Below are 24802 nucleotides of genomic sequence, written 5' to 3' on the forward strand. Positions count from 1 at the left end.
GAATTATTTTAAAAGAAACTCTGTACTCGATGGAAACTTGATCTTGTGAAATTGAATTGATATTAATACTGACATTTGACTAGACATTTCTTCAAAGCAAAAGATTAAACTTTACCGGTACTTATATGTTATCGTGCTGCGCTTCATTAGTCGGTGAAGCAACTAATCACTGGTTCAGTTGTTAGTAAACATAGTTGAAATGATTCGAAGTCAGAAATGCTAATGCAAGCATTTGTACTTCGGAAATCTTAACTTTTCTGTTATTCCTTTTACTAGGAAAATTTCCATTTTGGATTTTCTTCTTCTCTCGCGTGTCGAAAGCTGGCCTTTAAAATTTTCACTTTTTTCATAATCTTAGTTCTAGTTTGTGTTTGTTAGACATCAGTTCACTTATATATATATTATTCTATAATCAACATTATTGTCACATTACATTAATTGATGAAGAAATGAAAATGAAAGATGTCCTAAACATTTCCATACGAAGAACCATTTGATGCTAAGTTAAAATTTCGACTGATCATCATTCCTCTTCTGCATAATAGTTTCCCCTCATTAGCCTGGATTGTTTGTCTCATAGCATATGATCTGGTTTTCCCGTTCTTCGCGATATTTCGCCAAAACAACTAATTGATTTAGACATTCTGCTGAGCACACTGAATTGATGTAGTGCACTAATGCTGTTTACCTTCTTCTTCTTCTGTTTGTTGGGTAAGTCTTTTCCTGGAGGAACAATTAATTGTTGCAGAATATCTTAAAGATTCTAACCCACTTCACTGGATGGGTATTGCTGTTTGCAAAGCGATGATTGATCCTGCATCATGTTGTAAGGATTTTAATACTGAATATTATTGAGCATTCATAGTAAATAAATAGTTTCTTTTTTTATTTTATTTTTTCTTTTTGAAGTTTATTATGACTAAACCTACTTCACTGAATAGGTATTGCTGTTTGCAACGCGATGATTGATCAGGAAAGGTACACGATCCTATTTGCAGTATTATAGAAAGAGTGAAGGTTGAGTTTCCTTGTTATTGAAATAAAATTAGAGCAGGATAGTTGGTCTAAATTGCAAAGAAGAAAATGCAAATTTGGAAGGAAAGGTAATTGATTCTTTTATTATTTTCAAATTTTAGATTCGGTGGAATCATCAATGGATTAGTAGCAACTTCAAACTATACCAGTTTAGTGTGATTTATGGTGATATATATTGCTATGGCTTGATTACAACTTACTACACTGTACTTATTGTTTTCACATTTGTTAAATTATATTATTATTTTTTAGCCAATTTGCATTAAAAAATCCACTAGTTTTGCGATTTTTCAAAAGTAGACCACTATTTAAATTTTTGCAGATTCAGACCAAAGTTTTAAAAATTGACAAAAATATCTTTTTTCTCTCTTTTTTTTTTTTTTTTTTTTTTTTTTCTCTCTCTCTCTCTTGTTCTATTTTTCCTCTCCAACCCTCATTGTCTCCTCCATCGCCTACGTGACCCTCAGCGATGATAACGAGGGCGGTGCTACCTCCTTTTCCTCCGTCTCCGTTGGTGCCGACACTGACACCAACGTCGGAGTCTGAGGAGGAGAACTGAGAGCAAGCGTGGGTGAGGGTGGAGTGGACAGAGGCGATGAGGTCGTGGCCGAGGAGTTGCTCGCCACTCGTGAGAGTGAGGACAAAAATGCGCCCATCTCTAAGGAATGAAAAAAAATACAGAGGATAGAAATAAAGAAAAAAAAAAGTAAAAAAAAAATTTTTTTTCTTGAAAAATTATTATATAAACGTTATTATTACAGGAAAGATTAATAATCAGAAAAAAAAAAAGAATATGAAGATTGTACTGTTAAAATAAAGTTGCACTGTTTTACAAAAAAATTACACTGGTTGAGACAAACGTTGCACTCATTAAGATAAAAATAATACTCTTTGAAACAAAAGTTGTATTTTTTTTGACAAAAGTTATACCGTTTCAGAAAAAATTGTACTCTACCTTCCATGGCTATCACCCTCGCCAACGCAAGCCTCTCTACCCCGCGCATTGCATCAGAGCGCCGAAACCCAGAGACGATCCACCCCCCCCACGTGAGGCTCACGCTTCCCACGCGGCCGCGCCTTCGACCCTCCTCGCCCCTCCCTCTTCTTCTCCGACGTTGTTGCACTCTTCTCTGTCTCTACCACGTGCGTCACCGTTTGTAGGTGGGTGCCATGGGCCGGGTGCCCTTTTTTTCACTGGCGTGTTTCTTGGCGCTGAGAAGCGCTTCCTCTTCGTTGTCGGCAATGGCGGTGGCGGTGGAGACGGTGGGTTTCCGTAAGTGGGTTTAGTAGATGGAGAATCTACTGCGATAGAGGTGGAGGGCGAAGATGAGATGGGCATAGAAGAAGCATGAGGAAGCGGAGGGGGAGGAAGAGGAGAAACGACATAATTTTCGTCAAAAGAGTGCAACTTAGTCCAAAGAGTGCAACTTCTGTCTCAAAAAGTGTAATTTTTATTTTAAAGAGTGTAACTTTCGTTTAAAACAGTGCAATATTTTTATGAAATAGTGCAACATCATTTTCTTCTTCTTTCTCTGGTTTTTTGGCCTTTTTAGAACTTTTTTTTTACTTTTTTTTATTCTTCATTCTTTTTTACCATCTATATCTTTTTTCCACTATCGCAATCTCTCTCTCGTCCTCTATCGTAGCCATCGCCCTTGTCGGATGTGTTTCTCGGAGAAACGCGGGTGCATCTTTGTCCTCACTCTCATGAGCAACAGTGAGCACTGTTTCGGCCACGACCTCATCACTTCCATCTGCTCCGCTCTCATCCGCGCTCGCTCCGAGTCCTTCTCTTCCGGCGCCAACGTCGGTGTCTGCGCTGGCGAAGGCGGAGGAAGAGGGTGCGGCATTGCCTTTGTTACCGTTGCAAAGGGCCGTGGAGGTGGTAGAGGAGAGTCAGAGAGAAAATAGAACGAGAGAAAAAAAAAAAGGAGAGAGAAAAGGGAATAAGAGTAGTTTCGTCAGTTTTTTAAAAATTCGGTCTGAATGTACAAAATTCAAAAAGGCGGCCAACTTTTGCAAAATATCAAAATTAGTAAATTTTTTATGCAAATTGATCTTATTTTTTTTCAAAGGGACTACTAAATTTTTTTTTTTTTTTATTACGAATAAAACTTTTGTTTTTAATAGAAACTAGTAGCTTGCTTAAAAAGCTGGAATGCAGCTAGGGGTGAAATGTGGGCCGTGCCAGGCCGGCATAGCCCACATTTGTCGGGACGAAATGGGCTAGGGTCCGGCCCGACCCAGCCCGGCCCGGATTTAATTTCGCATGGATTTATTTTTTAAAAATTTGGTATGAAATTTAAAAATATAAACAATAAATATTTTTATTTAAATTAATATTTTGATTAAAATATTAAAAAAATGAAATAGACCTGGTCCAATGGACCAAACTCCTTTGGTCCATTGGACCAAAAGTCCTCCTCCCAACGTCTGCTGCAGACCTTGAGAGGAGAGCTCCTGGGGAGCCCTCCTCCCCAGGAGCTCAGACCCCATGGCCCAAGGCAAATTGCCTTGGGCCATAGGGTGCGCGCGGGGCTGGCCCTGCCGGCATTGCCCAAGTGGGCCGTTCCGTGCCGGGCCGCCTGCCTACCTTCGGCCCGGCACGGCCCAGANTGCCTGCCTTCGGCCCGGTACGGCCCAGACCCGCTTCGGGCGGTGCCGGAGAGTCGGGCTCCAAAAAAGTGGCCTAGCACGGCCCAGAGCCTCGGACAGGGCAGGAACGGCACGGGTGCTACAGTACTCATGCCGTGCTATAGCCCGGCCCGAGGCCATTTTACATCCCTAAATACAGCAGAGTGATATATTCACCCAATTTGACAGAAAAAAATAAGAAAACACTTGAAGATGTTGGGGGAAAAAAAAAGAAGTTGAAAACAACTTAATAGAAGTTTCGAAGGAATTTGTTTTTTCCACCAATATAGGTTCCATGTACGATTTCTATTATCTACAACCACTGTCTTTTATAAAACTGATACCCCTTGTTTAAATAATAGTTCTCTTTTGTAGATGTGTAGAGGTTGATCAAGAAATGATAGTGATTATTAACAAGTTCAAAAAAGGAAACAAAAAATATAGTGTAGTAATTTTTTTTTTTTTAGAGAGATAGGTAGCACGCTACCCGCTTCGATTATTTCATTTAGAAATAAATTTAGTTAGAAATGTGAATTAACTAGGATTCAAACTTGGGACTTCGGATACCAACCACCAAGCCTTTTGCCACTTACTCTAGGGATGGTCGGTTATAGTGTAGTAAATTGAACATAACTTTTAAGTAGTATAGAGATTAACAAGAATATGATAGACTTATGAAGCTTCAAATAACATATCCTGCTACTACACTGATGTAGATAGGGTAATAGAAAGGTATATTTAATGGAAATAATATTTTTCTTCAGTCAGTGCCTGACAATTTAATTTGTGTTTGTGTGTTTTGGATTACATCATTTGACTTTTATGTGTTTTAGATAATGAATTTTATGAGTTTTTTTGGTCAAGATAATGAATTTTTATTTTGGCTTTTCTAGTTGTATGCATTGGATATTTCAGCATGCTAAGCTCCATGTGAACCATGCCTTCACTCTATTTGTTTTGCTTGGAAGAAAAGGACAAACTTCTCTGATAAATACATATAATTGCAATTCAAGCAATGCTATCACTACGCAAATAAAAAAAAAATATTGGATGTAAATTTTATACTACACTTATCTGAGGGTTAATATATTTTTTTTTTGCTAGTCTTATCCATTTAATTTCTTTGTTTCAATTGAAAATCCAAAAGGATTTTAAAATATTTAAACGCATGAGTGTAGAATTTACATCCAATTTGTGGATGTACAAATAGTATTTCTCCTTCAGTAATGGCTTTTGGAGTAGATAACAATAAAATAATAATTTTTCAAAGAAACTAATTAAGTCGAGCTTAATTACTAAGCTGTTATCTTGTCACTTTCTTAATTATTAGCTGCCGCCGATAATAAGCATGTTATTAGACTAAATTAAAATCTTTATAATATCAGTTACGTGAATGAAAATAAACATACTCAATAAAAGGGGAATGAGGCCGTGGTTAGACAATTGAGCCTTCTTCCCATCACGAATATGAGTTTAATTTTTGCTACTTTAAAAAATTAACTTATGAGTATGGAAAGCTCTATATTCATAAGAGTATAATAACCCTACTATATATATGAGTCCAACTACTATACTCTTATGAATACGATCACCCTTGTACTCATAAGTCGTTTGCGATGATAGAGCTTCTGAATCGATAATTTATAACGTTAAACATTATCTAGAGCATTTAAAATTTTTAGAAATCAAATTTCATTATTTTTTGACATCATTTACTTTATGATCAAAAGGTTATAAAATTGACAATTTCCAACGGCCGGTATGGAATACCCGTTAGTTTAACTGTGTAAATGAAATGAAATTGATTGAATTTTTAATAGAAAATTTTATTCACTACCTAATAAGGATCAATAACTCCCATCTTTTTTTTTTGAGGAGAAACACGCCGTAAGGCGAATTTATTTATCAATCGGTAGGTACAACTCGAGAGAATTCATCTACAGAGGACCAAAATGACAGTTTGTTGCTAGAGAGCCCCCAGCTGGCCAATCGATTTGCAACTACAATATTTTTAGAATATCTTGAAGATCATCCATAGCTAAATTGCTTGGAGCTTTCAAGAAAATTCTGAAGATCCGTGATTCTTGTTCGAGCTTCATTTGTTAGCGAATCTGAATGATAGCTCCTAAGGTGCAAGGCTTTGATGATTGGTGCTGAATCTGAGTAGATATGAAAAGTTTCTTCCGGATACCTTTGCAACAAAAGATTTGTCGCTCGGGAAATTGCTCCAATTTCTGCTGAGCAGGCGTCATGGACATCCTTCAATACATCAGATATGCACATAATGATTCCATGCTGATTGGCGATCAGGTATTCTACACCACCTGTAGTACCACCTTTCCAACTCCCATCCACCCATACTTGTAAGGAAAAGGTCGCAGGTTCTTGAATCAGAGTTGGGTCCTGTATGCTAATCCTCATTTTTAGGACGTCGTGTGATTTTGATCGTTCATTTTATGCCAGCTTGATGGACTTTATTATGATTTCGAAAATATTACGAAATTTATTTTTTAGAAATTTCAAATACTCTAGATCACATTTAATGGAGTGGATCGTCGATTCGAAAGCTTCATCATCCAAAACAACATATAAGTATGAAAGACTCTATACTTATATAGCCCTACTCTCTCTCTCTACATATACAGACACAAAATGATTTAGCTTATTAAAAAAATACTGGAAGGTCGAAGATATTATCTATTCTAAATATTTGATCACTCTACTTATCCACTAAAAACTACATATTTTTTTAATAAATTAAAAAGATATTGTATAGAAAAATATTTGCACGTCCAAATGAGTAGTGACTAAATATTTAAAATTGAATAAAATATTTGACCTGTAAAACTTTTTTGGGTTAATATAAATTTTCTTGTAGATAAAATATGTTTATCCTACAAAATTATAGATACTGAGACTTTTTAAAAATTAAATATCAAACTTCTTATTTTCGACGACACAAGAAATTTTTTATGCCGGATAAGTTCTTTTTAAATAATATATTCCGGCAAATAATATATTCCGGCATCCAAACAAGGCTTCCTATTTGGATTTAGATGCATAGCTTATTCCCTATATTTGTCGGATCGTTGGCACTATCCATTAATTCCAAACTCTCGAGCTATTAGAAATACACAATCAATTCACTTAAAGCAGACAGATACAGCGCCCACGGGTCTCGTTTGTGACTCGGCCCAACCAGCCTCACGCCATTTCGAACATAACTCGGCCCACCCAGCCTCATGCTATTTCGAACATGACTCGGTTCAACATGGCCTCCCGCCATAGGATAGGATGCTGGCCCATTTAAGTTAATAATATCTTCATAATTTATATGAAAATTTTGTATATTTGGTAGAAAAAAATATGATCAAATGTGTAGAATTGAAAATCATATTCGATCTTCAAGTTAATTTTTTTGGATAAGATAAATTATCTCGTAATTGAAATATATTACCCTATCAAATTATGAATGTCAAAATCTTTCCAGAAGCAAAAATTTAATTTTTTTATAATTATCTTAGAAAATATTTTCTACTTGAGGCTTCCCGGATAGAACTTTAGTGTTTGAAGTTTTTATAACAGTGTGAAACTATTCACAGCCTAGACAATTTAGAAATTAGCCCAGTTTTATCTTTTTTATCCACAACCAACTCATATTTATGTAGATTAGAAATATATAAGTATATATAAACGATTTCTATTCTTGTTCTTCGATTGAGGCATCAAACCTCTACATTTTTCTTTGATTTTGTTGATGTGTCAAATCCACAAGATGAATTTCATCCTGCGGGATTTAAACACCATTACACTTACCCAAAAAAAAAAAAAAATTTTTTTTACAAAAACAAGAAAGAAGTGATTCTGATTTAACTAGGGCGGAATAGCTAGCGGTGGAAACGAGCCGAGCTCGAGCGAGCTTATCTCAGCTCAAGCTTGGCTTGAAATTAATTTCGAGCCTACATTTAGGCTCAAGCTCGGCTTGAAATTAATTCGAGCCGAGCTCGAGCGAGCCTAATTTCGAGTCGAGCGAGCTCGAGCCCTAAACGAGCTGCTTGAAATTCTTAACATCGTACAATCTATAGTTTAATTTTTATAAAATATTATCTAAAATTTGATACAAAAAATGTCTAATAGCTCAGCATACAAAATGAATGCATGAAATACGATATTATAATATTAAAAAAATTAGCAAAAACAACTCTATGAACGAGTGAAAAAGAGAAAGAGAGAGCAATTAAAATAGGATTTTGCTGGTTTGGTTTTATGGGCCCAATAATCTAAATTTTATATACATATAATTAAAATACATAATATAAATTTATATAATTAAAATATATATTATATATAATTATATATAGAGAGAGTTCGGCTAACTATAATCTCTATTAATATAAACCCCTTTATCAATAATTTTTATCTCAAATTAATACTTTAGCATTTTGATTCCGTAAATCATACTATTTTCCACATAAACCACTCAATCTAGGACACTTATTATCTGAACGGGGGGGGTTATCAGCACTAATGACGGAAAAATTTATAATTTAAATATGGCTCTATACTCATAAAAATAGTAGCCCTAGTATATATATAAGAATTACTACTAATACAATAGTACAAAGCTCTTGGTAAACTATATTTTTTGCCCAATTGTATGTAAAGGATTCGTAGGAATGATAGTGGTCCCCTAGGTTGAGTGGTTTTGTTTAATAATAATAATCTAAAGTGAAATTATTAAAGTTAGATTAACGTAAAATAACTCATGACAGAAAGGCTATACTATTATTAGTATACGTACCTGCATATATATATTATATTATAATATGTTACAAATTTATTAATAGTATCTAACTACTTGCTATTAGTTTTCGTTCTTAGATGAAGGATGTGTAGGTCGAGAATGTAGTCCCCTGGGTTTAGGAATGAATAATGAAATAGTAATGATTAACCGATGTAATAAGCCAAAGGGTATATCTAAAGGAAGATAACTCGAAAAATATAAAGCATTCAATGCTTAGTATATCAAAAGATAAGTAGATCGAACTCTTACTTATAAGGTAATCTTAAGCAAAAAATCGATATACACAAAATTGTACTATATATAGTTAATAGCCGACTAAATAAATATAGAGAAGATAAGAATCCGTCTTACTATTTATCAATAATCACAATGCTTAAGTTTGTCGAATTTTTTGGCCGTTAATCACACTTTTTGACAGTTTCACTTCAAATAATCATAAATTCAAGCTAACATACCACTAACCTCTGGAGTATCACTATCATCCTAACGCAACACCCCTTATCAACAAGGCCGAAAACTTAAATAGAATGTTGTATGAATCAATATATAGTAAACTTTTCTATATGATATATATATAATCATATATATATATATTATATATATATATATATAAAATATAATATATATATATATATTATCTTTCGGCTTTTCAAGCCCTGATCGAGCCGAAACTGGTAATATCAACTATGGCCTAATATTATTTAGAGCGCAATTTAGGCTCAAGCTCATACATGAAATTAATTCGAGCCCGAGCTCGAGCGACCGATATCGAGCAACCATGTCGATACACAGAGCCTCGCTGCATTGTCCGCCTAGGAATAGCTGAACATGATTTTTTTTTTTTTTTTTTGAAAGATAGGTAGCATCCCCGCTTGTTAATATCACGAAGATGGTAGTATTATTTTATTTAAATCAAAATATTTAAGCATTTAATTTTTTAAATTATATTATTAATAAATATTTTTTATTGCTATAATATTTAGTATTTGATTGTGTCCATACCTTAACATTTCTTGTCGTGAATGAAAAGAAACTCTATTAATAAAAGATAATATAAACTAAATTAAAATTTAAATTTAAATTAAATTTTAGTAAATTTAAAATATAAATAAAATAGATACAACCATAATTATGGGCAACATTTTTTACTTTAATCATGGTCAGCATTATCTATACACAAGAACAGATTAATTACTATACTTATAAATTACTTATCTTCTGTTAATTCTTTCAATTTATACAGTAACGTTCAATAATATATATATATATAATATATTAATATATATATATATAATATATATATATAATTATTTTTTTGCATCATATTGTTAGTGATCAAAAGTCTCAAAATTGACAATTTTAAAATATAGATTATCCTTTGTGATTTTAAACCGTGTAAATAAAGATCCATCTATTAAATTTTTTTATTTTTCATCAGAATCAATTTTTTATACACTGTTTAATAGGTACTAATACGAAAAATTATGAAATTTTTATTTTTCAAAATACTTTTAATATTGTAATTAATCTAACCGATTCGTCGCCGTATGAAAGCCGCATCATTGAAAAAAACTTAGTAGCATACAGCCAATGTACAAAAAAATAACGAAATAAACAACATAATGATATAACCAAAAAATATATGTTAAAATATGTATGAAAAACATTTTATAATTTCTCAAAATAATCAGAAACACCTTAGGAAGGGTCCCATTTGAATTGGCTCATCAATTTTAATCAAAATACACAAATATCACTACGGGAAATGTATCGTGATACCACCACTCTAAACAAAGTGGCAAAAGGCTTTGTGGTTCTTATCAGACCAGTTTTTCGAATCTAGTTATTCAATTTTCAAGCTAAAGTTTATTTCTAAATGAATAAACATTGTAATAGTTCTCTTATCTCTTCTCTCTCTTCTAAAATAAAAAAAAAAAAAAAAAAAAAAAAAAAAAGCGTGATTGAACACTCTTTCAATAGGTTATATGACCGGAGTTTCTGTCGAGCTCCAATTCCGTCGCTAAGAGAATAAATTAGAAACATCATATTTCCTTAATTTGTAGATCCTCTTTGAAGCCAACCGAAAAGAAAACGTTCTCGAATTCATGATAGGAAGTACAATTTTATTATTCATAATAATATTGGTTTTCTAAGTTGAGGTTTAGAATTAGATACCCACTCAGAAATAGTCTTAACAAAAGTAAATTCTAGAAGGAGGTGGTGGCGACGGGGAGGGCGGCGTAGTACGAGTCCATGACGACGCGGGCCCGCACAGCCTCGGCGTCGGCCGCGGCGTCGATCATGTCCCGGAGCAGCCGTGCGTAGTAGGAGCGCAGCCTCCTGTACTGCACTGCGAGCCACCGCAGCCGCAGCCGCCGCAGCAGCACCGCCCCGAGCATGACCAGCCCCCCGCGCAGCCGCAGCCGCCGCTCTCCTCCCAGCCGCGCCACGGCCATCTTCGCCCTCCGCCGCCTCCTCCCCTTCGATGCCGACGCCGACGCCGACACCGATGCTGATGCCACGCGGAACGCCATGGCTCGGCGCGGCGGCTGCTCCGTGAGGAGAGGGTGGTCTTCTTTTGGCGTAGTAAGCATGCTGGTCAACAAATCAACAGCCAGCTATTAGCTCGCTCACTTGTTTAATTAGCTCAGCGGCGAGGAGACAATTGAGGAGAAATATATATATAGAGAGAGAGAGAGAGAGAGAGAGAGAGAGAGAGAGATGGAGAATAATCAACGCTTGTTATTGTCTCATTCTTCATATATTAGTTAAATTAAATATTATGTATGAAAGATCATCCGACTACATGCAAGACATTGTAAAATATATAGACTTACCAATGTCAATATATATCTATAAATAAGAGTACAACTGAAATTCTTCGAATAGTATTAAGTATTTGATGCGATCAAATTTTTCATCATTAAATTTATTATAATTCTTAGATTATGCTATTTTACTGACCACCTAATCAGCTTTGTTACGGAGATCACTAATATATATACTAACTTTACAAATTTTCATTCAAAGATCAAAAATTAATAGCACATGCATATCTGCTATTAAAAAAATTCCAATCTATAATTGTATATATTAATATTAAATTGAAGAATATCGAGCCAAATGATGAATCCATATCATCTTATATTTGCATTTTTTTTAGAAAAATTAAAATTTTTAACCAATCCAACTTTAATAAATAAAATTAATTGATTTGAATGATTTGGTAGGATTTTTACTAAAATCAATTTATTTGTATCAAATATCTTAACATTCCATATAAAGATTAAATAATTCTCACAACTGGATTAGAATATCATCCATCTCATCTTGACTTATATATAATAGATCAAAAAAAAATTAAGTAAAATTACAGAAATATGCAAAAATAAGATACAATATATTTTAACTAGATACGTACTGATTAACATTTTTCAACATTTATTCATTAATCTGAGTTAAAACTTAGTGCTGTTGTCAAATTTTACACTTTCCAGTAGAGAAATTATAATTTTGGTAATATTTAAATGCTAATAGTTGATTGAAATTATTGAATTTAATGCAAATCTCAATTCAAATAATTTAAGCAACTTAAATTAAAATAATTGATAAGTTAAAAAGGTATCAATTTAAAGGGGAAATTGCTTATATACCCTTAAAAGGTTTTCGACTTTTTGATTTACCTCTCTTAGAAAGCTAATATTAAAAATACTCTTTCTACGTTCCAACCTATTTTAAATATAGTCTTAAAATTAAATTCTGTTAATGAACTATTAATAATAGGGGCATAAAATGTATTTTGATTTTTGGTCTTTTAAATATACTCTTCTACTATAACTAGCATTTCTTATTTGTCCTTAAGAGCAAAAGAGATATTTATTTTTTTTAATCTCTAGTAGATATTTAACTCACGTTTAAACTAAGTTAATTCAACGGTTGGTAACTGTAGAAATATTTTAGAGTAACAGAGAACATATAAGGGATATATAGTGGAAAGAAAAAAAAAGGGATAAATAAAATATTTTAGAAGTTTTGAGAGGTATAATGCTAATTATCTTGAACTTAAAAATAGCTTATAGGTGAAGGGTCTCCATGCATTTTTTTATATTCCCTCCTTACTTTTACTTTGGATCTCTCTCATTATCCCATCATGAAGGCTATTTTCATCACTTCCATTGTGGAGATAAAGGTTTTTTTAATTCTGTGCACGTCCCAGTCATTGACTTCATAATGCTGCTAAAACTTCATAGAGAAAAGTACAATTAATGTGGTTTTATTCCAATTATTTATATTTAAGACATTAACTTTTTGTTTTCCTCAATTTCAGAATAATTTTTGGTTTGAATTTTGAGATCAAGTTAGTGAATTTTGATCATGTTTGGATTAAATTTTAATCAAAATTCAAGCAAAAACTGAATACAAATCCGAATTTTAACGGGCGGAAGAAGAATTCAGATTAACATTTGGCATGGTATATACAAACATCTAGTTCAAACCTATAAGTGTTGACTAAAAAAAAAAAAAAAAAAAACTCCGCAAAAATGTGTTACGCAACGTACGTGGTCTACTTTTGAAGTTCGCATTTCGAATATTTAGTAGTCGCAATGTTGTGCGCATATCTCTCTCTCAGTCTCTCTCTTTTGTTTATTTAATTTTTTTATTAATAGGATCCAAATTTTGATTTTTTTTTTTTTTTACTACATTATTGAGAATCATTCAATCTAAAACTCGAATATATAATTTTGCGCATATGAATCGTAGTGTTTTATTTGGAATTAAATGAGAAATATTATGGGGTAAATTTCAAATACCATCCCTATGGTTTCGTATATTTTTACTTTAGTACCATGTGGTTTAAAATATATTAAGTTAGTGTCATATGGTTTTATTTTTATCTTTTCATCAGTTTTTTCGTTAATATTTCGTTAAATTATATAAAAAAACTTCAGATACCACATCTAAATTTATCAAATATTTATTTTAATATTCTTTAGTTTTAACTTTATAATTGATTTAACAAAAAAATTAAAAAAATCAATAATAAAAAAATAAAAATAAAATCACAAAATATTACATTAATATATTTTAAATTATAAAATATTAAAATAAAAAAATGTGCAATTATGAGGGTGGTATTTAAAGCTTTTCCAAAACCATGCCACATGAGGCCAAAATGGCATCTCTTGTATCGTGCAGAGTCACGGCTTTGAATCTCGTGACTTGTACACGTAATTAATGTAATGTGAGATGTATAGAGTGAACGCACTTGCATGTGAGCTGTGAAGTGCGCTCCAAGGAAATATGTGACATATCATATCATATTCATATATTTCATTATTTCGAGGTGGAATGAGGTGGCACTCAACAGTAGAATGTCAATGCATACACTTTTTTTTTTTTTTTTTTTTTTTTTTTTTTGAGAAAAAACGTACTGGAAGGCGATTTTATTTAATTAATCAAGACTACATACGGAGTAAAATTATTAATAGAATGCTAAATAGAAAGGTTTTTTTGTTTGCGAGTCTTTAATTGGCCAAGCGATTCGCAATTATAATATTTTTAGAAAATCTTGATATCCATCCAAAACGAAAATATTTGAATTTTTTTGTAAAAATCTATTGCTACGTGATTTTTGTTCGAGCTTTAGATGTTAGTGCATCTGAATTATAACTTTTAAGGTGCAGAATTTTGTTGACAAATGCTAAATATGAGAATATATGAAAAATATTTTTAGCATGCATTTGTAAAAAAGTTTTGTCATTCGAAAAATTGCTCCAATTTTTGTAGAACAAGGATCATGGATTACCTTTATTGCAACAGATATGCATGCAACGGTTTCATGCTTATTGGTAATCATGCATCCTACATCACCTTCGATACCACCTTTCCAACTCCCATCTACCCACACATGATAGGAAGAGTTCGCAAGTTCTTGAATCAGAGTTGGGCCCTGAATGCTGATTCTCATTGTATTTTTGTTGGAACATAAAGTCGTCTAGCTGCGAGCCCTTAAAATGATACTAATGATTGAAGAATTCTTCCCTAAAAAAATCACCTCATTCCTTTCCTTCCACAAGCTTCATAACAGATGTATGCAGAAAGCCTTATGAGTCAATGCATAAAGATACTTACAAATTTATCCGAATCCGAACGAAATAAATTTACCGAATAATAAACGAATATAGTTTCGAATACAGATATAAAAAAATTAAAACCCGATGGATTTGGATTCGGATATGGATTTTGTAAGTATCTGATCCGAACCTGAGCCCGATCAGAACCCGATTTGATTTTACATTACAATATATATATATATATATATAAGAGCCAGGCTCCTATACTATCTGTATGTGACGCCCCGACTTCCCAGGGGGTCACCCATCCTAGGACTACTCCCGTCCTAGCACGCTTAACTCTCTTAACCTCTTGGGTCTAGCCACCACCCAAAATGCTTAAGCCGGGTTAAGAGTTTATCCCTATTATATCTCATATATAGGACTATCTGGGGTTTCACACTGTAATACTGGATCTTCGGTACCATAGTCTTGTTTTTGATCTTAGGATATTCAAATCAGCGATATCCACACTATTTAAGCTGATCTGGGATATTTGAAGTTTTTAGAAATAAAATATTACACTTTTTTGACATAATTTATTTTATGATCAAATTATTTCAAAATTATCATATTTCAACGGCTGCTATGACGAGTTTGGAGTTTAACGATATAGAAGAATCTAAAGGTATTCAAATTTTGATAGAAAATACTTTAAACTATTTAGATCAAGGCCCAAATCTGAGCTCCGGTATTATAGATAATATAATAGTTTCATTCTCTTTGTCTCTCTCTTTTCATATATATATATATATATATATACACTAGTGTAGTAACTCGCGCGATACGGCGGGTAGATAATATTTGATATTTAACTTTAGTTTTTGTACTAAAATTTTTTCTTCCTTCTTTTTAAATTATAATATTCGATTATTTTCGTTACTGTGTTTATAAATATCATACTTTCAACATAGAAAACAAACAAATTAAAAGAAACAAAAATAAAACTATAAGAGAAAAAAATTTAATGCATAAATAATCTGAAAAAATATTTGAGATCTTATAAAAAAAGCTAAATAAAGATGAAAAAGTAAATACATAAGAAGAATTAAAAAATTTTGAATAACAAAAAAATAAAAGTAGAAGAAGCTATAAATACAATGAAATTTAGAATTGTTGAAGTTGAAAAAAAATCTGTAAGAGTTGGCTCAGAAAAAGCAATAGTCAGTAAAGAATGAAGTAATAAAATAAAATTAATAGGAAAAGTTTGTTAAAAAATATTACTAACTGACTGTCCCAAAAATATACGACTTCAGTAGTACAAAAATCAATAGTAGCAAAGCACTCTGCATCTAGCAAACAATGAAGAGAAGTTACTTCAGACGTGATAAAAAGAAGTGAGAGATAATGACACAAAGATCTTTTGAGTAATTGATGTTTCTTAGAGCAAATTATCAAGTTCAAAGGTCAAATAAATACATTGAATGAATGCGTCCTTGTCCGGTAGCCATGAGTCCAGAGTAGTAGATCTTAGCTACATTCATATAAACATCAAAAAAGCAATCAAAAGGGGTGAAAGAAAAAATAATTCTCAATAACTAAATTAGAAGCCACTTGAATTCCTGAAGCAAAATAAATTACCAAAACCAATTTTGAAAAGCAAATAAAGATAACAAAGATAATTAAGTAATAATCAAAGTAGATAAGATCGACTAAATCGACAAACAACACATGAGGATGAACATCATAATTATTAAAAATTCTTAACTTATGAATATGAAAACCACCCTAAAAAAAACTTTAGAGAAAAACTTGAGTATAACGATAACAGTAAAAAACAAAGAAAATCTTAATAAGGCAGAGTGTTTTAGCAGATGGATATTAGATCTACAAAAAAAAAACAGTATGATTTATAAAAGCTTATTAAATATCCAAAAGAACTATTCCATAAAGTGAGCACTTCCTACTAACACATTGGTTAACATGTTTTCTAAAAGGAAAAGCTTAGCAAAAGCTAACCCACATTTATATACAACATTATGAATCAAGTTAATGCCACTTCTTGGATCAGTGATGGATCGAAAGCACTTCTCCATAACTGTGGATTCAACCTGTTGAGATAGCCTGTTTAGATACTCCAGAGAATTCCTATCAAAACAATGAATCAGACGTCAAGAGAATCCAACTTCCTAATCATTCTATATTTTACTCAGAATCTACACCAAATAAAGAGAATGAAATCAGAAAAATTTAAATAACTTCTTGCATTAAATTACTTCTTGAAACAATTATAAATGCTAGCAGAACACTAAAATGACACATAGCCCACTGAAATCATAAGACATATAAAGATGCTTTCAGTTTAATACAAAAGCATAGTTTCTGAAACTATCTTTTGCTTAGTTGAATGCAAAACTCTACTAATACTAAAAATGGAAAGTGCCATAAGTATGTCAATAAATTGTATAGTGAATTCTAAAAAGCTAAATCAACAAAAAAAATAGACCAATCTTTTGCTTATGCAGTCTTATGGGAAATTCGACCTGTCGGAGAAAAACATAAGGTGTATGGCTGATACCATTCTGCAACTTTGCCCACAAATGAAGTGCTTCCATTGTTGGGATGGACAGAGAAATAATCAACCTCAAGCATACAACCTTGATGGTCTACAAAGATTAAGTAGTTAAGAAAAGTTTCGTCATGTCAAACAGTTTACATGTTAAATAATAATTGACGAAATGAACGGCATAAAAAAAATCTGATACTATAATTTTTCTCACACTGGATGCAAGATAACAGTTGGAGAGCAGCAACAAAAGAAATTGAGTGGCGAATCCTGCACACAATGTTTGTATATTGCCATTTTCCAAGAGAAAGCATATACAAAGATAAAAGTATGTTTTTGTGATGGTGTGTTTGTGATAATAAGCCAAAGAGCTTGGCTTCTATTCTATCGGTTTGACAACATAATGTATGATATCTATTCTATTATGTTTAATAATATAATCTGCTTTTGGTTGAATAATTATAATGTTTCTATTGGATAGAATAAAGTGTAAGTTATTATAGTTTTTGTTATTCAAACCAACTCTAAAAAGTTCTCACAAAATTAAATCAGACAACTGGGACAATTATTTTTTATTTTTTTAAATTTTTCTGAAACATTGGATTCTTCTCTTATGTTTTGGGTATTATATGTGCAAAATTTTCATTCAACACTGGTTGAGATTGAATGTAAAACGAAAATATTCATCCAGGAGAAGCAAAATATCAATGTCTTCATTAAAATTATAAGTTAAATGAACAACTTAAAATGAATATACAACATGACCAATTACTCTTCTGTAGACAATACTCAAACAACAAAAAAAGACTAACCAATTCTCCAGGGATATCGCCGCCCATTTCCACGCCCTTCAATGTCGCATCCAACTCTCTTGCCTCGCTGATCTGAGGCTCATGAAGCAAACCCCTATACACCTTCCCCCCTCAATCCCTCCGATCGGGACACGATCCATCCGGACACGATCCAGGGTGATTTCATAGATCTCGCAGTCGATGCGATAGGAAAAGTCGGCGTGGCAAAGCCAGAAGGAGAAGAGGAGAGGGGCGACAAATGAAAGCAGTGAAGGGCAGAGGTGGTGGTGGCGGAGGGAGGTGAGAAAAGGGGGCGAGAAGGGCGCGCGCCGGCGCAAGATCTGGGAGGGAGGAGAGGGAAGGGGGAAGAAGGACCGCGATAAAGAGGACGTGGGTGGGGGGAAGAGAGAGAATGAGGGNGAGAGAGAGAGAGAGAGAGAGAGAGAGAGAGAGAGAGAGAGAGAGAGAGAGAGAGAGAGAGAGAGAGAGAGAGTTGGGCTAGAATACTATTGATAGCAAAAGAACTTTTTTGCTATCAAGTTTTTAGTTTTTGAATCAAATCCTTTCATCATTTCTAACCACTGGATTAAATATTATAACCCAGTGGGAACCACTCAATCCTAAGGGGCTAATATCATCCTAATTCTATAATTTCTCATCCAAGGGTTAAAAACTTGATAGCAAACAAGGCTTTTTGCTATCAATAGTATTCTAGCCTAACTACTCTCTCTCTATATATAAGGTAGGCTCCTATACTATCTATAGTACCGGGTCTTCGATACTATAGTCTGTTTTTCGATCTTACGGTTTTCAAATCAGTGATCCACACTGTTAAAAATGATATAGGGTATTTAAAGTTTTTAGGAATAAAATTTTATATTTTTTCAACATAGTTTATGGTATGATCAAATTATTTCAAAATTATCAATTTTCAATAGCTACTATGGCGAGTTTGGAGTTTAATAGTATAAAAAAATCTAAAGTTATTCAAATTCTAATAGAAAATACTTTAAACTATCTAGATCAAGATCAATATCCTTGATCTTGAATTCAAAAGTCCTATTCTTAAATTTTAAAAATTGTTTAATTTTTACCGTTCATTTTGACATGATTTACTTACTAAGTAAACAATGTTAAAAAAAATTAAAAATTCTAAGAACTTCATATAGATCATATTTAACGGTGTTGATCGTTTATTTGAACACTCTAAGATCGAAAACAAGCTTATAGTACCGAAACTCCCGTATTATAGATAATATAGTAGTCTCATTCTACACACACGCGCGCACACACACACATATAGAGAGAGATAGTAGGTCTTGTGTGCTATTAGGAGTATGGAGGCTTCCATACTTCTAAGTCGTTTTCAACAATAGAGCTTCCGAATTGCTGATAGCTAGGTTATTCCAATATAGCCCCCCCTAACTTTTTTGTTTTTGAGATCGACACCCTCAACTACCAATTTCTTTTGTTTGAGATTTTAGTAACTATTAAATACGATAATTTTATTTACTAAAAAAAGGCCAATTTGTATAAAAAATTCACAAGTTTTGAACTTTTGTAAAACTGGGCCGTCTTTTTTGATTTTACAAATTTTGTTTGAATTTTCAACAAACTGACCAAAATACCCTTATACCTTTTTCTCTCTTTTTTTTTCTCACGTTTTTTTTCTCCTCTCCGAAGAAGGCAACGAAGGCGGAGACGTAAACGGCCCGTCTTTCTTCTACCCCTCACACCATTGTCCTCGTCCGCGCACCCCCCGCTCTCCTCGCCTCCGACCCAGCCACGGCCGTGCCGCGACCCTTTTTTTTTTTTTTTTTCCTCTCTCTGACCCTCCTCCGCGGCCCTCTGCGACGATAGAGAGGACGGTACCGCGTCTTTTTCCTCTGCCTTCGCCCTCTATCTCTACTGCAGCAGATTTTCTACCTGCCAAATAAACCCATTGTCCCCATCGCCACCGCCACCGCCGGCGATGAAGAGAAAGTGCTTCTCGGGGCCGCGAAGTACGCCGGTAAAGAAGAAAGAGAAAAATAGTTACACTCCGGCGAGGGCGGTGATTGCGATAGAGGGCAAGCGAGAGGTCGTGACAAAAAAAATTATAAAGAGAAAAAAATAAAAATAATAAAAAATAAAAATAAAAAAAATATTTTTTTTCTACAGGAAAGACCAAAATTGATAGAAGAAGAAAGAAGAAGATTGAATTATACTGTTAAAATAACGCTACACTATTTTAAATTTTATGATTTTTCGATATCATTTACCTAACGATCAATGACAGAGCTTCTGAATCGACGATCCATACCATTAAACATTATTTAGAGCTTTTAAAACTTCTAGAAATCAAATTTTATAAGTTTTAGATGTCATTTATCTTACAATCAAAAGGCCACAAAATTAATAATTTTTAATAGCCGGTATGAGATACTTGCTAGTTTAACGGTGTAAAAAAATAGAAAAAAGTTTAATTTTTGATAGAAAATTCTATTCATTACCTAAATAAAGATTAATAACTCTAATCTTTAATTGAATGATCTGATCATTCATTTTTAGGATGTCGTTCGATTTTGAATATTTATTTTATGTCCGCTTGATAGACTTTATTATGATTTCGAAAAATTATGAAATTTATTTTTTAGAAGTTTCAAATACTGATCTAGATCATATTTAACGGGGTGGCTCATCGATTTGAAAGCTCTATTATCAAAAATAATTTATAAGTACGAAGGGCTCTATATTTATAAGAGTATAGTAGCCTTACTATACTCTTATATATATATATATATATATATATATATAGAGAGAGAGAGAGAGAGAGAGAGAGAACTAGGTTACTATGCTATTAATAGCACCAAGTCAACGGTGCTACCAAGTTTTTGGCGATTGGATTAAGAGATGTGCGGTTAGGATGATGTGGACCTCCTAGGGTTGAGTGGATGGTTAGTTAAATAGTATGATCTAACGGGTGAAAATAATCGCAGGGTATATCTAACGGTAGAAAACTCTATATGAGTTCGGCTACTATACTATTGATAGTACCAAGCTCTTGATACTATTGAGTTTTCTACCGTTAAATCCACCCTTTGATCATTTCCTCCCGTTAGATTATACTATTCAATCAACTAACCATTCAACCCTAGGAGGTCCACATCATCCTAACCGCACATCTTTTAATCCAAGGGCGGAAAACTTAATAGCACCAAGTCAACGGTGCTACCAAGTTTTTGGCCATTAGATTAAGAGATAAGCGGTTAGGATGATGTGGACCTCCTAGGGTTGAATGGTTAGTTGATTGAATAGTATAATCTAACGGGAGGAAATGATCAAAGGGTGGATTTAACGGTAGAAAACTCAATAGTATCAAGAGCTTGGTACTATCAATAGTATAGTAGCCGAACTCATATAGAATTATGCTACTATACTATTAATAATACCAAGCCTTTGGTACTATTGAGTTTTCGGCCGTTGGATGAAAGGATGTGCCATTAGGATGATAGTGGTTTCCTAGGGTTGAGTGGGTGGTTGGTTTAATAGTATAATCTAACGGGTAGAAATGATCAAAAGGTAGATCTAACGGTAGAAAACTCAATAGTACCAAGAGCGTAGTACTAATCAATAGTATAGTAGCCGGACTCTATATATATATATATATATATATAGAGTCCGTCTACTATACTTTCGAAAGTACCGGAACTTCCGTGCTTGTAAGTTGTTTTCGACGATAGAATATCCGATTCGACGATCGGCTCCGTTAGGTATAATCTACCATATTGGAACTATCTAGAAACCAAATTTTATAATTTTTTGACATCATTTACTAAGCCATCGAAAGGTCCCAAAAATGACTATTTTAACGGCCGATGCGGCACGTTTTTAAGTTCAACGGTGTAGAAGTATCCAAATTACATGAAAATTTAATAGAAAATTCTACTTAATGTCAATAGCAAGATCAATACTTCCGATTTGGAATTTGAGTCCTTTATCATTATTTTTTATGAGATTTTTATTTTCAGCTGTTCATTTTGAGGCTACTCGTTCACTAGGCAAACGAAGTCAAAAATTATAAATTTTGGTTTCTAGGTAGTTCCAATAGCGTAGATCATATCTAACGAAACCGATCGTGGAATCGGATGTCCCATCATCGAAAACAACTTACAAGTACGGAGGCTCCCGTACTTTCGAAAGCATAGGAGCTTAGCTCTATATATATATATATATATAATATATTATCAATATATATATTAATAGTGTAATGCTATTATACTATCGGAAGCATAGAGTTGATAAGAGGGGTTGTTCTAACGGCCAAAAAATCGAAAGTATCAAATCTTTTCTTATAGTATAGTAGCTCTACTCTCTCTCTCTCTCTCTCTCTCTCTCTCTCTCTCTCTATATATATATATATATATGTTTGGTGTTATATTTGAAATCATCTTTTAAATTTTTAGATTTAATATAATATATTTTTGAAATATGATAAAGAAAAATAATTATTTCGGATTGGGATTTTCGAATTTGGATTCGGATTAGGATTTAAATATGGACTTTTAAAATCTGTGGAATTCACGTTTGGATTTGGATTTCGGGTTTGCAGTTTTTTGAAAACCCCCTCCCCGAATCCAACCCATTGACATTCCCTCTCAACTGGGTGCGCATTGGATACAATAGAATCCAATCCAGTGCTTTGTATACAATCCAGTGCTTTGAATACATAACGCATGGAGTTGATTCCGCTGCTGAATTTTCACAGGTTGAACCGAATGGCACAAATTAATTACGCTAAAAATTAAGGACTGCATGAATTCGTGTGTAGAGAATTCTAAGGAATTGAGAAATTTTGCTTCCCAATTAACATGCACGCTAGGTATTTTATTTTTTATTTTTTATTTTTTGTTTTTTTTTAAGAAAAATCGTCCGAGCAAAAGTTTAATTGTTTAAACAAGATGAGACGATACAAAGTTAAAAAATTTCTCAAAAGAGAACTACACAGTATATGTTTTATTAGAAAGATCTCAATTAGCTAGTTGATCAGCATGCATGCTAGTTGTTCCTAACGAAAATTCCGCAAATGAAGAATAATAATTATTCGAGTTTTAGTGCCGGTCTAATTTATTCATTTACCAAGACGTCAATTTTCAAAGAGATACTTGTGTACGCAACCAATTGGAAGGAAAATATCTTAGCTCCTCTCACAAATATTGATGATATTAATTCTCCATAAATTTAGCATGCGCAAATTATATAAGATAAATTTGATCAGGTGCATAGTAATAAGATTCAAACTATGTATTCGTTATTAGAAATACAATAATTTTTAAGGGCAATTGTTTGTATATCCTTGAAAAGTTTCCGACTTTCTTATTTATCCCTCTTATAAGGTTAATATTGAACCTATTTCAAATATACTCCTAAAGTTAAATTCTGTTAATAAACTGTTAGCAATAACTGTTATCTATATGAAATTATTATTTTGCTCTTTCAAATATATTCTTTCACCATCACCGACTTTTCACAAAAAGTATTTTGATTTTTTATCTTTTCAAATATACCCTTCTATCATCACTAATATTTTTTATTTGCACTTAAGTTAAGGACAAAAGAGATATTTTGATTTTTTTTTTAACTCTAGTAGATATTTAACTTATATTTAACCCAAGTTTACTTAAAAAAGGTAACTTCAGGAATATTTTGAAATAACGGAGGAACATATGAAGGGTATATTGGAAAAATAAATAAGTAGAGATAAATAAAATATTTTTGAAGTTTTGAGCGGTATATAAGTAACTATTCCTAATTTTTAAACACGAGTCTCTCCACAAACCATTTTTTACGGAATAGATGTGAGTATTATTCAGTTCAAATCGACTTATCAAACCAAACAGAGACGTTTTGGTTCGGTTTTACATGTAACTCGGATCGGTTTGGTTCTAAAAATTAAAAGTCAGAAAAATCAAATATACTGAATAAGTCTAACACTTTAGTAATTAAATATATGTCTTAAATTTTTAAAAAAATATTTATTAAGTTTAAATAATAATTATATACTTAGAGATATTAATTATTATTATTTCAATTAATTATTTTTAATATAATTGGATTATGATTATATCTTAGTTTTAGTAGTTTAAAAAAATTTAAACAAAATAAAATATTTTACTAAAATCAAATGAACCATACCGCACTGACCAGATCATTTCGGTTCAAATCGGTTTAGTTCAATTCATACCTCTAATGCGATTTGCTTCGTTTTTTTAAGAACTAAAAAATTAAATCGAACCAACTAATGCTCACTAGGGGTGTCAACGAGCCGCACACAAAAGACTTGGGGCCGGCTGGTGTTCCGCTCATTCTATAAACAAGCTGAACACGAGCTAACTCGTTAAAATATATATCGAGCGGAATTTCAGCTTGCGTTCGGATTGTTTATTAATGAACCGAATACGAGCTGGCATACGAAGATCAAGTTAAAAGGATTAGAAATATTACATATAAAAAATAAATTTATGAGATGAGATCTTATCTATTAGATTTTGATTTAATGGTTACAATTTTATATATAAATGGATATTTTTATAATTAAGTTGAGCTTTGGATTTAATTTGGAATAAAAATAAAATAATAAAAATTTATATTTCTTATATATATAATTGTTTATTTATATATACATATAAATATAAAATATATAATTTCTATACTAAATTATGTGTTTTTAAGCTGTTATCGAGCCGAACACGAGCGAGCTAATCCCAGCTTGTTTTCGACTCATTTATTAAATGAGCTAACAAAATCAACTCGTGTTTCACTCGTTTACTAAAAGAGCGATTTAATCTCGAGCTCATTTCGAATCGAATACGAGCTGACTCACAAACAACCAAGCTCTATTATATATAATTATATATATATAGAGCTTGGCTACTATATA

The 24802-nt window shown here is 32.7% G+C and overlaps 1 protein-coding gene across 6 annotated transcripts; it reads right to left on the reverse strand.

Annotated features, from left to right (window-relative positions):
- Positions 15925-18296, reverse strand: LOC109711144. 6 transcript variants are annotated; one of them, XM_020234056.1, is made up of 4 exons: positions 17307-17898; positions 17105-17192; positions 16550-16674; positions 15925-16060 (listed from the first exon to the last, which is right to left on the reverse strand). In XM_020234056.1, the coding sequence occupies exons 1-4, from the start codon at positions 17404-17406 to the stop codon at positions 15987-15989; spliced, it is 387 nt and encodes a 128-aa protein (XP_020089645.1). In that variant the 5' UTR covers positions 17407-17898; the 3' UTR covers positions 15925-15986. The 6 variants fall into 6 exon arrangements, 2 of the variants coding, with proteins under 2 accessions (XP_020089645.1, XP_020089644.1); XR_002216520.1 differs by lacking the exon at positions 15925-16060 and adding an exon at positions 17905-18296 and having other exon boundaries at positions 16410-16674; positions 17070-17192; positions 17307-17362; XR_002216519.1 differs by lacking the exons at positions 15925-16060; positions 17307-17898 and adding an exon at positions 17905-18296 and having other exon boundaries at positions 16410-16674.

Source organism: Ananas comosus, linkage group 6 (genome assembly GCF_001540865.1).
Source record: "Ananas comosus cultivar F153 linkage group 6, ASM154086v1, whole genome shotgun sequence".
NCBI classification, from domain to species: Eukaryota; Viridiplantae; Streptophyta; class Magnoliopsida; order Poales; family Bromeliaceae; genus Ananas; species Ananas comosus.